This window comes from Artemia franciscana, chromosome 1 (genome assembly GCF_032884065.1).
Source record: "Artemia franciscana chromosome 1, ASM3288406v1, whole genome shotgun sequence".
Classification (NCBI taxonomy): Eukaryota; Metazoa; Arthropoda; class Branchiopoda; order Anostraca; family Artemiidae; genus Artemia; species Artemia franciscana.
This window is the reverse complement of record NC_088863.1, coordinates 12,468,581-12,485,500: the sequence shown is the minus strand read 5'-3', so window position 1 is coordinate 12,485,500 and position 16,920 is coordinate 12,468,581. Positions and strand designations below refer to the sequence as shown.

The following is a 16,920-nucleotide window of genomic DNA, read 5'->3' as shown; positions in this document are numbered from 1 at the left end:
ATTATATAAAACTTTTCGCAAGAACAAGGAATTTCATACACCGGAAGGATTATATAAAACTTTCCACAAGAACAAGGAATTTTATACACCCCACTAACTAAATCTCCCCGGTTAAATCATTCCCAGGACTACACCTGCTCCTCCACCACATCAGCCTATTCAAAGTCTCCCTTTTTAACCCTCCCAAGAAGTTTTCATTGGACTTAAATCTTTCCTTACGAGATGGACAAGGACGTTTGGCCCTAATCAGTTGCTTGACAAGGACTATCTTGGGCAATCTGTCATCCTTGATCCGCAGAACGTGTCCTAGCCATCTCAACCTTCCTCTTCACCTTCTCAACCTTCACAACCTTCACTATCCTCTTTCAACCTTCCTCTCATCAACCTTTATAGGCCTAGAATGCAGGATTTATATAGATTTTTCATACGGCTTGCAGTTTCAGATACGGCCAGTCAGTCAGGTACCCCAAACAATCCATAAGCAATTTCTCTGGAAACATCTAGATAAATTCTCATCCGTTTTTCGGAGCATCCACGCTTCAGAACCAAGCTTGACCATTTTCATCAGTGTAGTTTCTAATATTCTATTCTTGGTGCAAAGACACCAATGAACACATGTTTTTAATTAACATTAAAAACAGCAAAGGAAAATATATGAAAGTCTTAAGGTTTATATGACTCCTAACTTCAACCTTTAGCAAATGGTTAAGATAAAATCTAAAAAAGAAAAGTACAAACCTTGGGAGACAAGTTTCTTGGCTTCATCAAAGACATGAATGGCCTGTCCACTTCCAAATTGGACAATTTCTTCTCGTTTATCTTGAAAAAGAATTACACATTAACCAGCAGGTATGCCATTATATTATTAAAAAGGAGCCACCTAAAACAAGTTGAAAGAATTGCTTCTTCCATCTAGAAAGATTACTTGGCAAGCCCTTCAGAAATTATAACAATAGAAACATGGAGTCACTATAAGACTAGAAATCCAAGAAAAAGTCTAAGGAGCACAATATTTTTTATAGTGGGGAGGGGGGGTGCAATAAGAAATAGCTACAGGAAATAAATCACTAAGAAGCTCATAAATATAGTTTTTTTATGACTTGAAACTAAAAATATAAATTTGGAGTTCACATGCTGCCATGTGAACAAATTTCAAAATATTCCAAAATTGCAAATTTCCAAATTCCAAATTTCCAAATTCCTAATGAAATTCCAAATTTCAAAATAGTCATTTTGAAGGCTTTCAAAAAGTTTTGTTTTGTTCTTTGAAATAGATGCCTTTATGTAGGCTACTAGCCCATTTAGGTTTACTATTTTTTTCTACAACAATTAGTGATATATTTTGATTGCATCATTGCCACATTATTGTGATTGCATTCCATTTGGGGTTAAAAATTTTCGTCTTGAATCTTCATTGGGGAGTTGTAATCGAAACCAATTTGGGATCTTGTCCTTCCTCTTTTCATCTGGATTCATATTTGATTCTTATACATTGACACTGCATTGACAGGTCATGCTGTCCAGATGGTCAAAGCAAGGGGAGAAGCATATACAGAGTCAAGTAGAAAAGCAAGGTCATAAAGAACTCACAAAGGGCTAATCCATGATCATATTTTCAAAAGAAACGAGGAGACTGAATTTCGAACAAGAATATTTATTCTTTTTTGTCAGAGACATGTCGACAGAATGTATACAAACATCTATAAAAAGGTGATACCTTTCCTTTTGATTATACTTTTGTACAAAAGGAAGGTCTTGCTTCAGAGAATTTTTGTTAAGTTGATCAGTTGGAAATGCTAAACAAGTGGTTACACAAGGTCAGCTGTGGCATGCATGCACTTTATGAAATGTGCATTAACTCGGTGTATGGCTAGCAATTTCCCCAATATACTGGACTCTGACACAAGCATTTGGCCAAACATCCATCATGTATTGTAGGATGTAGACTTTGCCAGAACAGCAAAAACTATTTTAGCTTCAGGTATCCAGCTTCAGCTTTAATAAAAAATTGGCAATAAACAGGGTTGCTGGTGATTTAACCCTAGTTGTGTTGCAAGAGCAACATTTCGGGTTTGTCGTGTTTCTAGCACCCCAGTTTCAGCTTATTCCTAGAAAATGGTAAGGGTCTATCCTCTGCGGTTTTTACGGAACGTGTTGAACTTAGGCCATATTGATGAATATGACTTTGCATTTTGGAAAACTTCGTAGAATTTTTGCCTCGGGCCAAAAATCTATTGTTTCTACCCATTTCTGTTAATGATTTCAGCTGAATTTATCATTCGGTTTTTGAACTTGGCATTGCGGTAGAGAAATCTTATCAGATGTGCCTCTTAAACATTAAAAGTTTTCTCATTGCTAAAGAAATTAGAGATTATCCTTTGCTCCTTTCTAAGTGATGATGTTAGAAACTTGTCCTACAGCAAAAAAGTCAACTTTTGAACTAAGAACGATAGATTTTTTCGATGGCGGTCGATAGCTCTTGATGAGCTGATCAAATTATATGTCATCGATTTTTTGGTAGAAAAATTCCTTTATGAGATATATCAGCTGGAAAGTTTAAAGGGGTTGACAACTTCAGTAGTAAGGTACATACTGAAACCAAAAATAGGCCGATACCAATTGTAAAACATATAAGGGAGTTTTAAGCAACAGTCGACTGTTAGCTTATAATCATCTTCGGCAATGAGGGGTTCGCAACTTTTGCTAGTTGGTGTACCTATTATTTGTTTCCAGTGTATTTGATGGTAAGACCAATTTGGTTCCAGTGGTAAGACATGTAGGGGACTTGTAAGTAATAATCGGCTATTAGGCTAAAATCATCTTCAGCAATGAGGGGTTTGCAACCTTTTCCAGTTGCATTGAGGGGTTTTCAACTCTTGCGAATTGGTATACCTAGTATTTATTATAAGATCCTTACAGATTAACAACTTCAGCATTTAATTAAAGCAAGAAAACAAAACCAAAGTGTTGCTCTCGCAACACTTTACTGGGCAAAGCCGAACGAAGGTTACCACAACATCTCACATCGCCCATGCAATGTAGATCTAGTTATTTCTTAAGAAGAATTGTGATTCTAATAGACACCCCTGAATACTTTAGAAAGATTCTTGGATCTGTCATAAGTTTCATGGTCAAAACGCCCCAAATAAAAATATTGGACACTTCCCTGTTCATGAGAACAAATCTTAAGATGCAACCCCCCTAAAAAAGGGCAACAGATGGAAAGCAGCATCATCTAACTTTATTTTTATTTTGTATCTGGTCAGAGCCTGCACTGTAAAAAAAATCCCTGCAGATATGTCGGTTTTCTTTGCTTTACGAAAATATTTTAAGCTTAAATTGCGGTTCAAAAAACTGATCCATCAGTTTTTTTGGGTTTACTGGTAGCCTAAGTTCTTACGTCAATTTAGGCAGCTTTGCTGTCTTTTTACCCCTCACTGTAGATTTTGAAAAAAAGCCTTTTGGGGTATTTTCAACGAAAGCTGTCTTTTTTGTATTTCACAGGAGCAACTCGAAAAAAAACACAAACATTTTATCCCACCCTCCTTTATATTGAACAATCCACCCTCCCCCCAGCTTCATTTTATAATGAAAAAAGTTACAAGTCACTAAACCGACTTAGTTCAGTTTGATTGCATCAGAATTGTACAAAGGTAAAACTTTTATTGCCAAGAGCATTTCTAGCATACTTAATTATTTAGGAAGTTACTTTCTGGCAAATAAATCAAAGCTAAATGATACGATCTTAACCAAGGTTAGGGTGGGTAAAATGGGCATCTAATTTGATCTGCTAGAACTTCTCTAGGGCAAATCGTAACCTAACTTCAGCATATAAGTAGATCATATTTCCATTGATTCATTTCCATTTTTTTATTTTTTTAGCCATTTCAAAACAAAATACACAGGACGCAAATGATAAAGAAAGGTTAAAGGCTATGCCAAGGGAGGCTAAAGCACATATAAGGTGTAAGGAAAATTAATTTTGACAGGAATATCAATACAATTAATAAATACTTACTAATTATGTCATTTAAAAGCTTTAAATATTTTAGCCTCAAGTCACTACTTGCATCTGAAAAAAGAAAAGAAAAATGAGTTATAAACAAAAGTCATTAGCCAAGTAATTAGCAAAGTAATTAGTGACCAGGAATAAACTAATAAACCTTGAAGAAACTACGCAAACCGTAGCCAACAGCTGTTCATACTAAAGAATAAAAACGAGTTAAAAATTATAAAAAACAAAACAAAATTTAAGTCATTCAAAATAAAAATGAATTCTAAAACTAATCAATTAGGCAACCCTACATGGATTTATGATGCTGAGACTATGTTGATTTGATTCAATTTTATAAAATCTCTTCTTTTTTTCTTTTTTTAAGGCTTTATTTAGTTGGATGTTTTTTACCTTGTTCATTTAGGTTTTTTTTTACTTAAAGACAGCTGTTGAATATACTTTTGAATATACATACAGTTGTTAAAGCTGTATTCAACAGCTGTTCAATATACAGCTGTTAGCTTTACTTTTAGTCACTTTTTTGCAAAAAGTGTCTGTTCTACAGAGCTTCATGTTTTTCGTAAGATAAAATGGGGTGTTATCTTTCATGTTACTTCATATTTCATCAAAAAACCTTTTTTTATTTAGTTCCTGAAAAGACTGATTTATCTGAAGAGATTATCAGCCTAAATATCCAAAACAACAATCAATGCACCTGTTTGTTCACAAAGAAGGACCCCTCCACCGAAGATTAGCCAGAAGACCCTTAAGTGGGTACACACTTTCTGCCACCTGTGTGTCTCTCGAAGTGTCATGTATGCCATGCAGTTCTACCACTTGCAACAGACTTGGCACAATACGTGGCATATGCCTCCTGGAGTAATTGTTTTCTGACAGTTGATATATCCCTCCCCTGTCCAAGAAAATAGTGATATAAAATGTATTTTGTACTGACCAACCCTCTATGACAAATTCTTTGATATCACTCTCAGGAATTGGACCTAAGATGATACTTTACATGGGGTACCCCTCCTGGGGTAACTGTTTTCTGACAGTTGGCACCTCCCTTCCCCATCCAAGAAACTAGTAATATAAAATGTATTTTGTACTACCCAAACCTCTATGACAAATCCTTTGATGTCACTCTCAGGAGTCATACCTAAGATCAAACTTTACATAGGATACCCCTTTTGGGGTACCTGTTTCCTGACAGTTGGCACCTCCCTTACCCATTCAAGAAAATAGCGATATAAAATGTGTTTTTACAACCCAACCCTCTATGAAAAATACTCTGATGCCACTAGTCAAGAGTCGGATCTGTGTGTGCTTATGAAAGACACAACTTATTCAGTTTTGCCTGGTATTGAGCCATCAAAAAAATATTTGCTAGTATATATCAAACATCATGTGATATAGGATCTAAACCATGATTCACACTTCAGATCATTAAAAAAAGTAATGTTTAATTTATCATTTGTCTGACTTTAGCATAAGGATTTATTCAGTATGAACTTTTAAGAAAACATCATAGAATGACATGAGGTGTTACAAGATTCAAATTAAGATTATGAACCAATTGTTGTTGAAAATAATAAGCAAAAACATGCAAACCCACAAAATCAGCTAACTCTTATAGCCATCTACAACTAAATTATGCGTAGATGGCTGAAATAGAGTTGTCATAGTATGGACTATTACAACTGGAATAAGTGTTGAATGTGTACTAAAATTTATCCAAGTGTTAAATTACCAAAATGAAAAATGAAATGAAAAACAAGAATTTACATTTATTTGGGTAATCTTGGTGCAAGGTTCTTTCCTTAACTAGCTATAATAACAAGAAACAATCAGTGCAATTCAATTACCAATTCAACACTCTTTCCAAATAGAATATTTGCTACAGAAACAAATACATCCTCCAAATGTCTAACAGAAGTGTCACTAGCTAAAATTTTTGGGGGGAGTGTAATGGATTTTACTGACTGTCTCGTCTTATTTACTGACTGATTGTAAATACCTTCTACGACCATACTGGCTACACAGGACATACGAATACACATATGATATATTCTATACATCATATATGACCAGTGTAGCCTTAGGATGTACTCATGCCAAACTTACATATTTGACCAATATTGTTGTATTTTTTTTTTAAATTATGTATAAAACATGCAAATCTGATTGTCAGTTTAATTTTCTTCAAGACTGCAAAAGGAATTGTTTCTTCCACCTTGCTTGCATTTCAACCAATATTTAGGCATGCAATATGAAGGCCTGTTTAACCAGAGAATAGGTTTTTTCATATGTCATGTATAGCCAGTGTGGTCTTAGAATGCAATTATGTCAAACTTACAGGGAACATTTGACCAATGTTGTTTTAGAGTTTTTCAGTTATGTTAAAAAATATGTAAATATCATTTGTCAGTTTAATTTTCTATAAGATTGCAAAAGGAGTATATTTTTTTAGTCTCCTTCTTTCCATTTCAATCTAGACTTAGGCACACAATCTGAGGTCCTGTTTATCCAGAGAATGCTTTTTTTTCTTCTTTTTTTTTAGTCATACCAACTGAATGGAAATATTGCAATCAAAATTACTTTATTTTTTTTTGTTCTTTATTGACTGAGATCAATCATCTTTCATCATTAACTTGCATCATATATTTCTATCAGGCCATTAACCCTAAAAAAAAGCCAGGAAAATAGTGGTGTTTTGTGCCACTCTTCAACCTACTCAATTTTTTCTACCAACTGGTTGAAAATATTAGAGGAGAATGTTCCCTTAGCAAACTCCTGTATAATTTATAGCTCATTGCTATGCCCAAGCAATATGAGAGAGGGAGGAATATAGCATCAAAATCATCCCTTGCTTTTATCTGTGTTCTATATTTGGTAATTAAACTATAAAACTCTATTATGAGGTATTTTACCTATCTTGAAAAATAATTGAGTTAGGACAAAGAAAGGTAATATCTTGGCTTTCTTGATTGATTTATTACCTAAAACATGAACATACCATGCAATGCACTCTTTTGAACCAACTATTAATGAGAAACTAAAAAAAAAACAATAAGACCCCACAATCAGAAAAAGTTTGCTTTTCATTTAGGGTAGTAGTTGGCAACCTCCAGTTTCCAAGGTGAATGCAGCTCTTTTCTCTGCAAAGTGCTGCCCTTCAGAAAGTCTTGGTCATTCTGATTATACTTGTTACACAATCAAAATGAGCCACAAAAAAAAGAAAATATATGTAAAACTTTTTTTCACAAACCTGTTAACAAGAATAATAAGACATAATAATTGTTTCACTTGCATAAGCACCCCCTCCCTATTACGATCCTGTACATAGCTGTAGGATACCATCTTGGTTAGCAATAGCCTAAAAAAGACATAAATAAAAAAATACTTACTTTATAACATTATTTTGTCTACTTTCGTTGTAATCTGTTTTTACAAATCAATTTAAAATAATATTTAAATCCAGAAGATCTGAAATTTTTTAACAATCAGATATAGGTCTGATGGTTGTGACAGGTTCACAAACCAGTTCAAAAAAAAAAAAAAAACAGTTCACAAAAACAAAAAAACAAAGTATTGTTAAATATTGTCCAAAATGCCAGAAATAAAGGGTTTATTAATTGCAAGGTTACTGAATTTGATTGTTTATCATTAATGAATGGTGAAAATACAAAGTAGAAAGAACTGATTTAAAATTGACTTGCAGGTTTTTAACCACAATTTTTAACCTTTTTCCTGTGCCAAAAATAAGGAATTAGGTTACGCTTTAGGATCATTAAAGGGCTTTAAATTGGATTTGTAAGTGGAATAATTATTTTATTTCAAAAGAATATTAGGAATACCTTAAGTGATGCTGGCTCACTTATCCTCTGCCTTACTTATAGCCTTTATATTTTCATAATATAAAATTTTCACAAAATATCTCTCATTTAGAATTATACTAGTTTTAATTATGTAACATGAATTTTTTCAAAGGTCAGTGCCCCCTTTAAGGGGTAAGAGCAAAGGTAGATGCTTAAAAACTTTCCAACCATAGGAGATGATTTGGTAATTTTGAAGTTTGCAACATAATATGAAGTGTGCAAACTATGCTGCTGGCTAGCAATAGTGCTGAATTTGTCCGGAACCATCTGAATTTGAGCTGTCATGGAGTTTACTTTTTAATCCCTAGAAATGAGCAAAAGAAGTCGACAATTTCCCCTTGAACTTATTGAAAACAATAATCTTTGAAAACTTTCAATTTTTTGCTGCATAAGTGGTTGGGTGGGGTACAAAACCACAACAGAACCCCCTTATCTCCTCCTTTCTGGATAGACAACAGAAGTCAAATGATTTGCCAAAGATTCTTTGTATGATATTTGAAGATTACATGGGACCACAATGGTGTATCCCCTAGGGTTACTGACAAATATCAAAAATAAAAGTGCACAAGTTAATTTTATACTCTATCCTACCAGTTAAGGGCAAATCTTCCATAAAATTTCACAAAGATGGATACTGGGTATACTGAAATTTTTACTGGTGATAAATATATTTATCCAGGAGTTGCTGTGCAAAAGGTGGGGTAGCTTAGTAGCAATGCTACTTAGCAGTTTTCAAATATATTGACAGATTTAGTCTAAAAATGCCATTTTTACCTCTAAAAATAATTTTTGCTCAAAGAAAAATTGCCAAAATACAAGTTGTGCTCTGCTATACAAAAAATCGGGTAGCATAGTAGCAATGTTACTTGGCAGTTTTCATGGCCTCTTTAGGACTCTTTAGTTCCTAAAGAACTAAAGAACTCTTTAGTTCCTAAAGAGTTAAAATTTTCCAAATCAGAAATTTTTCCAATGTTGTTATTTTCAATTAGTTTATGGAGGTGATTTTATGCGTCTAAGGGATATGCAAAATATATCTTATGAAGGTATGTCAACAGAACCTTTTCTATGGACTGTGTATCATTAAAACAAAGGTCAAACTCTTTAAGTTGTGGTAATGAACAACTCTCTATAATTCATTTTACTAATACAATTATTTATTAAGTACAGTTGTAGGATACTAGTGAGTATGTTTTAAGGAATTTTAAAAATTATTTTTCTTTGAAATTTCCAGATAATCTAGAACTTGGTTGGAAGTAAAGCCTAAGCATTTGCTGCAATAAAAAACATAGCTTTATCTATTGCTTTGCCTTTGTCATTACTAGGGATTAAAAAGTAAACTCTATGATGGCTCAAATTCAGACAGTTCCCAACAAATTCTATGCTATTGTTAGTTGATGGCAAGATATAAGCCTAGGAGCCTCACTGGAAATAGGGAAACATATTAAAAAAAAAACAATTCTTACTTCATAATATGCAGAATAATCATAGTTAGCATATTTTGCATGAAGTTAAGCTTTATCTTCACTTCATTCATTGATTTATACTTTTCCCATCACATTTCTGAAAAAAAGCATGGATTCAAATAAGCAGTTCTGAAAAACATGCTCAAACAAATGCCCAGATACTATCTTCATAACCAACATGGCCTAGCCTAATTTATCACCATTTTTCTTTTAACAGATGTTATGATAAATAGTTTAATTTGCGTTGATGCAACTGAGGTTTGTACAAAGTGGTATCTATAAACAAATTTTGCAGATTGTATTTATTTCAGCAAAAGTTTAAAAACTGAAAAAAAAATTCTAATTGAATCTATACTTTTTTCAGAAAAGTGGCAGAAAAAGTGCACAAGAATGAAAGAAGTTAAGATAAAGGATAGCTTCATGCATAACAAGTTAACTATGATTATTCTGGATATTATGAAGTAAGAATTGTTTTCTTAGCATGTTTTGTTATGTCCAGTGAGGCTCCTCAGCAAACACCAACAGTAAAATTTATCATGGAGAAAATGCACACTTAAATAGAAAATTCATGAAAACATTTTATATTATACTTGCTAATTGAATGTGGATTTCTATTGCTATAAATAGGTGTCTTTGGAGTTTATTATTTATGACAATTTATTTACAAACTAATTACCTTAAATTGCAACTTGGAGCAATTGAAGGATTTTCCATCCTGTAGCATTGCTCAGTATTTCTTCAAAAATTGCCATGTGGATCAATTTGGAATTGTTTTGGATATTAAGTTAGTTTTACTGACTAGGGTTTATGCACTGGTCTGGGACTCCAAGGTGTCCCATTCCAGCCTCCATTCCTTGTCAAGTGAGACTTTGTATTCTTCAATGGTCTTACTGGAAACAGTATGATTGCTCAAGGAGCTCCACAGGTCTACAACCTGGTTGGTTAGGAAGTGATGGCGTTGTCTCCTCTGAGCGTTGACCTTTATGAGCTTCTTAGAATGACCCTTTGTCTGCTGTGATGAAACAATGAAGAAGAGACAATAAACTGGATTGTTGTGAATCAATTTGTAAGTTTTGTCACTTACACCTATGTCACCCCTTTTTCTTCAGTAAGTCATGCTGCATAAGTCCAGAGTTTGCAGTCTCATTGGGTAAGGAAGATGTTGGCACCTGTCTACTATCTTTGTTGCTCTCCTCTGTACTTTCTCTATCATGTCCTTTTCCACTTTGTAGAAGGGGGATGCAATTCATATGCCAGTTTCTAGCCTTATTCTGACAAGACTCTTGTATAACTTGGTGATTGCTTGTGGAGATTTAGTCATGAATCTTTGTTTAATTGTCTCTGAAGTATGGTTTGCACTAGCTACAATCTTTTCAGTATGACTTCAAAACTGGCAGTCAACTATGACACCCAGGTATATTTCCTCTGTAACTGCAACTAGGGGTTTTCTTTGACCAGTTATTTGGTTTTGCATGGTGTAAATATGTTTTTGATTTTTATTGCCAAAATATAAAACTTTACATTTGCTTAAATTAAATTCAAGTAGCCATTGTCTAGCCTAGTCATCTAGCTTGTTGAGACTGGCTTGGATTGAGGCAGCCTCTGCCCAAGATGATGCTACCCCAATAAGCTTAGAATCACCTACATAGAGTGTGAGAAGGTTTTGCTTCTCTTGGGCAAGAAAGGAGTTTTCATAACTGTATATTGGTATCTAAGCTGTGTATCAAACCTGTGGAATTTTCTAGCTTTTCCCCAAAAAAAAGCTTATAAACTAAAATTCACAATTGCCTTTTTCATGAAAAGAAACTTGCCATTTAATTTGGGAACTTGCCATAGTAAGTATAATGTGTAAGTATAATGCCATAGTAATACTTAAGAGTAAGTATTTATGTTACTAAATAAGATGTAATGTGTCCTACACATAATTATTAAGTTGGGTTAGAATTCACTAAACTAGAATTTTACCTTAAGTTGTGAGAAACTTCAAAAAAAAAGGCATCAAGTGATATATCCACTTTTATCATAGCTAAATTAGTCAAATCTTCAGAGCATTACTGCCTCTAGGATAGGGAATAGGATAGGGATAGGATATGATAGGGAATTTCAAAAAGTAGTCTTTCAAAAACTTTTAATTGATTGCATATCTAAAGTTTTGGGTAAAATTCTAGTCAAGTGACTTCTTGCTATCTTGGAAAGGAGTTAGGTTAGGAAAATGAAACTTTTGGAGATGGGTCTAGAGGCTAAAGTATATCCTGGGAAGGTATTTTAATGTACACATCTCCACTCCTTCTCTCTCTGGAGGGCCCCAGAATTTGCCTACATGACAAGTAGACCTATTGAAATTTTGACAAAACAACATTTTACCTTAATTTTCAGTTACTAGTTGTTTTTTCTCTGCCTTTAGTTCTGAAAATGCAATTCCTGTTATTTGAGTAGAATTTTGAGTCATATCAATGATTTTTTTCAAATTTTAGGAAATGTATTTGCATATCTTTAAATCTTATAAATTGGGATTGAGCAAAGTTGTGAAGATGAAAACAATTTTATTGTACTTCATTTAAGCAGAAGATCTATTTTGCAAGGTTTCACTTTTATAACACACATATTTTAAAGGTCATCAAAGGTCAGGGTCCTCTAGAGAGAGAAGGGGTGGAGGTAGGTACTTCAAAATACCTTCCTGGGACATACTTTAGCCTGTAGACACATCCCTGTAAGTCTCATTTTCCTAACCTAACCCCTTTCTGAGATAGCAAGAAGTCATTTAACTAGAATATTACCAAAGCTTTCAATTGACAGCTAATGAGTCCTCTATAGGACAAAATTGTTTGCCCTATTTAGAGCCCCTATGTTTCAAACAGCGAATTTACCCTACTATAGGGTCTACATGCTTTCCAGGAACCTTTACTTACACAACTCTACTGCCTTTCAAGATGGAGAAAAATCAATGCCTTGAATTTCACACAAGCATTGGTGTTCAAACTAGGGTAAAATAACAGTATTCAATTGAGCAAAATTATGTAAAACTCAAACCCTCACATCTTATTACCAAATATGGATTGAGAAGAATTGTATATGCCAATGAATAGCTGAAAATCTAAATTAAGCAACAATATGGGTATTAGGCTAGGATATTAAATCATAATAGTAAAGATCAAACACTTAGAAATTATTAGTTTATTGACTTACTTAGAAGAACCTCTTTTTTGAAATACCAATTATTCTAATTTGATACATATATTCTTTCAGTTTTATTTATATATTAACACAAAGCTTATTGTCTTCTGATTTTAAAATGTAACTTTTATGGCTTGATATTTATTATACAATTTGCAAATATTAAATATAACTTTTTTCATACTACTTATTGAAACAGAGACCACATTTTGAATTTATGATGACAAATTACTCCCACTGAGCTTGCTCCAGCCAGATGGCAATTGGGTCTAAACTTCAATTGTGTCAAAGACTAATGCAGTAAAATAGGGGCAATTTAAAAACCTATTTATATTCTCCCAAATGCCAAAGAAAAGTAGGTAAAATTCTAGTTAATTGACTTCTTCCTATCTCAAAAAGGGTTTAGGTTAGGAAAATGAAACTTTCAGGGATGAGTCTACAGGCCAAAGTATGTCCCAGGAAGGTATTTCAAAGTACCCACCTCCACTCCTTCTCCCTCTAGAGGGCCCTAAAATTTGCCTATGTGACAGGTCTATACCTATTGAAATTTTGACAAAACAACATTTTACCTTAATTTTCAGTTAGCCTACTAGTTGCCATTTCTCTGCCTTTAGTTCTGAAAATGCAATTCCTGTTATTTGAGTAGAATTTTGAGCCATATCAATGTTTTTTTCAAAATTTAGGAAATGTATTTGCATATCTTTAAAACCTTATAGAATGGAGTTGAGCAAAGTTATGAAGCTGAAAACAATTTTGTTGTACTTCAATTAGGCAGAAGATCTATTTTGCAAGGTTTCACTTTTATAACACACATATTTTTAAAGGTCATCAAAGGTCAGGGCCCTCTAGAGGGAGAAGAAGTGGAGGAAGTTGCTTCAAAATACCTTCCCAGGACATACTTTAGTCTGCAGATTCATCCCTGAAAGTTTCATTTTCCTAACCTAAACTTTTTCTGAGATAGCAGGAAGTCAATTAACTAGAATTTTACCGAAAAGTATTCTATCCCAATACCATGCTTTTTAACCTAGTTTCAGTGATAGGCCTTGTGTCATTTTAATTTCTGCATAGGCTACTCTAGAAGCCTACATTTGTCATTTCATGATTCTCAACTTACCATCTTCACTTTTCAATGAAGAATCCGCTAAATCATCATTAGTTTGCCTCCTTTTTAGATGACTAGTTTTCATACTGAAAATAAGCTAGCCTAGCCTAATTTGTTCTCTGAATAGCCTAGTTGTCTGGTTGAAGTTTCCCGGCAGTCAAGGTACAGGATTGCCAATGTCTCCAAATTGATAACAATCAATGTGCAGCTAGTCATAACGGCATCTTTTTAGGAGTAGTATCATCAATCTACAAATTGTGGTTTTCAAATCATGTGAGAGGCAACAATTAATAAATGCATCGAAGGAAGTAGAGATTCGTAATTGATGGCAGTAATTTTTCAATCTCTTAGAATCTTGATCAATTGGCATTACTTTCAAAGAGGACATTTTGAGTGTTTTCCGATGTCCAATGGCAATTTTTTCAAAAAAGTGTGTGGTGAATTTTGCACGTTAGGAATCGGCGAAAGCATAGCTTTCAATTTCTATCCATTGAAGCCTATGTTTCCTTGTCTACATACATAGTAAGCTTCAAGTCAATAAAAACATAATATTTTTTAACGTCGTAATTTCTTTGACCGACCTTTTTCAGTTTTTCCTCCCGATAACTGCACCAGAGGAGTCTTCGTAAGCTGTTCACAAAACTGAAAATTTTTAGCTTAAGATCCGTAACATAAGCAACATAAAAACCTAAAGTAACTTGAATTGTTTAAACTAAACATAAATGACTTATATTACTTGATAATAGGCACTGTCAACGCAATGATTTTTCAATTTCTGATTTTTTTTTCCTACTTTGCTCAGAAAAAACTACGAACAAAACTAAATTTTCACCACTACTTGAGTCAAAGTAAATACACAAATTTCGTTTCTTTCTCCAGAATCTTCCCTTTTGTTGAATAGTAACATTTTAATGATAATGTTTGGTTACTGTTTTGGGAGTTCAATATTGTATACAAAAGTTCATGTTACGGAGCTTATGGAAGCATTAGTCTAATAAAAAAAAATTCAATATAAAATCAATTTACTGAAACTCCGTAACGTCAGCTACTTTGCGTAAGCGATAAAGTGCCACTGCAAAACCGGTGTCACAACAAACTATTTATAAAAGAAAACAGGGTTAATTTGTTCTTATAGCTTCAGTCCTATTCATTCTTTGCTTTAAACATTTTACTAGGGAATTGTTTTTTTACGTTAACTCTGGTTAAATCTAAAAAATTACTCCACAACCTTGCATGGCTTTTTTCAAAATTCAGCCCATTATAAATATGAAAGCATTTGGACGAAAATATATTCTAGCCTCATATCGAATTCAATATCAGACCAAAACAAATCTATGTGTTGACATGGTTCAGGGTCATATGTATTTGAAGTATGCCTGCAGTAAACTAGCAGTTTCGGGCATTACTCCATTTTCCAACATTGTCATCCCTATCCCACAACAGGAATACCAGTTGAATGTTGTGACAAATTTAAATACAGAGTGCTTTAGTTGTTTGACCCTCTTTTCAAAGATCTATATCAGAGCAAAGAGCTAACCAGTGCATCTCAGGCCTGATCTGATCATAGCTTGATTGTTTGTTTTGTTTTTTTGTTTTTTTTTTTCAGATCTAAAGTGATTCAGGAGAACAATAGCAAAGTTCTTCGCTGGTATACTAATAAAGGATATATTGTAGAATCTCTTATATTCAGTTATTGCATCTTTCTTGGAATCAGGAATGATAACAGGGTCTTGCCAATTTGTGGGAGAATGATTCTTGCGTCTAAGTTGCATTGAAAAGATGTCTGTTGAATTTTGCCTCAATTTTTGCGATTATATTATCAACTTTATTTTTAGACTCTATAGCGCCTTTTATATTAAAATAACTGAACCAACAAGGGTAAAAGGGTGCGTAAGGCGTCAATATGCTCTGGGTAGTGCCCTTATGGAATGTGATTAGAAAAACTTCAACTTCTTGCCTTATGTCCTCGATTATATAACAAACTTGGAAAAAAAAAAGAAAGAGTAACGCCAGTTCCTAGAATTCCAATAGGATAGAGAATTTACATCGAAATGTGACAGAACCGTAATTATCTATGCACAACACCGTCTTAATATCTATTGTTAAAGATATTATGTAAATTTTCAAGCCACCTGTTGAAATCGAGAGCCCTTTTACCAAAAATTTTTTGACTCAGTTTCTATACTTTTATTAATTCTGATTATTTGTTTTTATTGTACGTCTAAAATAATAGACTATATGTGCCGACTTATATGGTAACGTAATTAAAAATTCATTTATTTGAAAATCAGGTAAGAAATTAGCTGTTTCGCAGTAATCAATTTTTGACCGATCGGATTTTTTTAGTTAATCAGATTGACATCCAAATAAAACACGCTGAAAATTCTCTTCGAGTTGATAGCGATTGAAGTAGAAAAAAAAATATGGTACAACCCATCCCAAAAAAGAATCATTTACTAAATTATTCTTTTAACCCGTAAGAAAATCATATTTTAGGGGGTGTTTCCCCTTTTTTAAAAATCAGGAAAATTTTCTCAGGCAAGTAAGCTTTGATGGCTAATATTAAATTTAGTGAAGTTTTATATTTGAAATCAGCATAAACAACCAAATCTTTTAATAAACCTATTGATATCAAAATCTTTTTTTTGAATTTTTTTTTTTTTAGAGTTTCTGCTACTATTTAGCTGGGTCCCTCCTTATTTACAATCCATTACCACTAACTATTTGAGCCGCAAATTTCTCATATTTTTCTTTTGGCTGTTATTACGTATATGATGGAGTTACCCCCTTTTCAGTACCTCGCTCTTTACGCTAAAACGTTTGTGAATTTATCATGAAGCTTATTATTTTAATTAAACGGTCTTTGTGTATCAGGAGTCATTCTTAAATAGTTGGAACATCAAGTCAAAAATTAGCGTAAAAAGTATTATGAAGGGGGCAAGCTCTTCATATGCTAAGATAGATAAAAAATAACACAAAAAAAATTGCTGTTTATATGGGCCATTACTTAACAAAATTCTAACTTTAGCACAAAGAGTGAGGTACTGAAGAAGGGAATAACTCCCTAATATAGGTAAAATGAAGGGGTCTCCTCGTCAATACCTCGCTATTTACGCTTTATTTTGAATTTGGTTCAAATTCTTTAAGAATGCCCCTTGAATTCCAAAAATTTTTAAATTGGAATAAATAGCTCTTTGAAATTACTAAAAGTACATTAGCGTAAAAAGCGAGACATTGACGAGGGGGTGAGCCCCCTCGCATACATAATAAATTCTTTTAGTTTTAAGTTTTAATTTTGCTCCTTACTTT

At 33.4% G+C, this 16,920-nt stretch overlaps 2 protein-coding genes across 2 annotated transcripts in view; one reads left to right on the top strand and one right to left on the bottom strand.

The window, feature by feature from the left end:
* The window catches only part of LOC136025769 (non-structural maintenance of chromosomes element 4 homolog A-like), a 35,133-nt gene extending 21,342 nt beyond the window's left edge, over positions 1-13,791 (bottom strand). Inside the window, exons 1-3 of the mRNA XM_065701759.1 lie at positions 13,624-13,791; positions 4,019-4,072; positions 739-819 (exon numbers count right to left, since the gene is read on the bottom strand). Coding sequence (XP_065557831.1) covers positions 739-819; positions 4,019-4,072; positions 13,624-13,696 — 208 coding nt within the window. The 5' untranslated portion in view covers positions 13,697-13,791. The remainder of the gene's footprint in view (positions 1-738; positions 820-4,018; positions 4,073-13,623) is intronic.
* LOC136025808 (protein jagunal-like) overlaps positions 1-16,920 on the top strand; it is a gene marked incomplete in the record, with an annotated part of 97,173 nt that overhangs the window by 40,077 nt on the left and 40,176 nt on the right.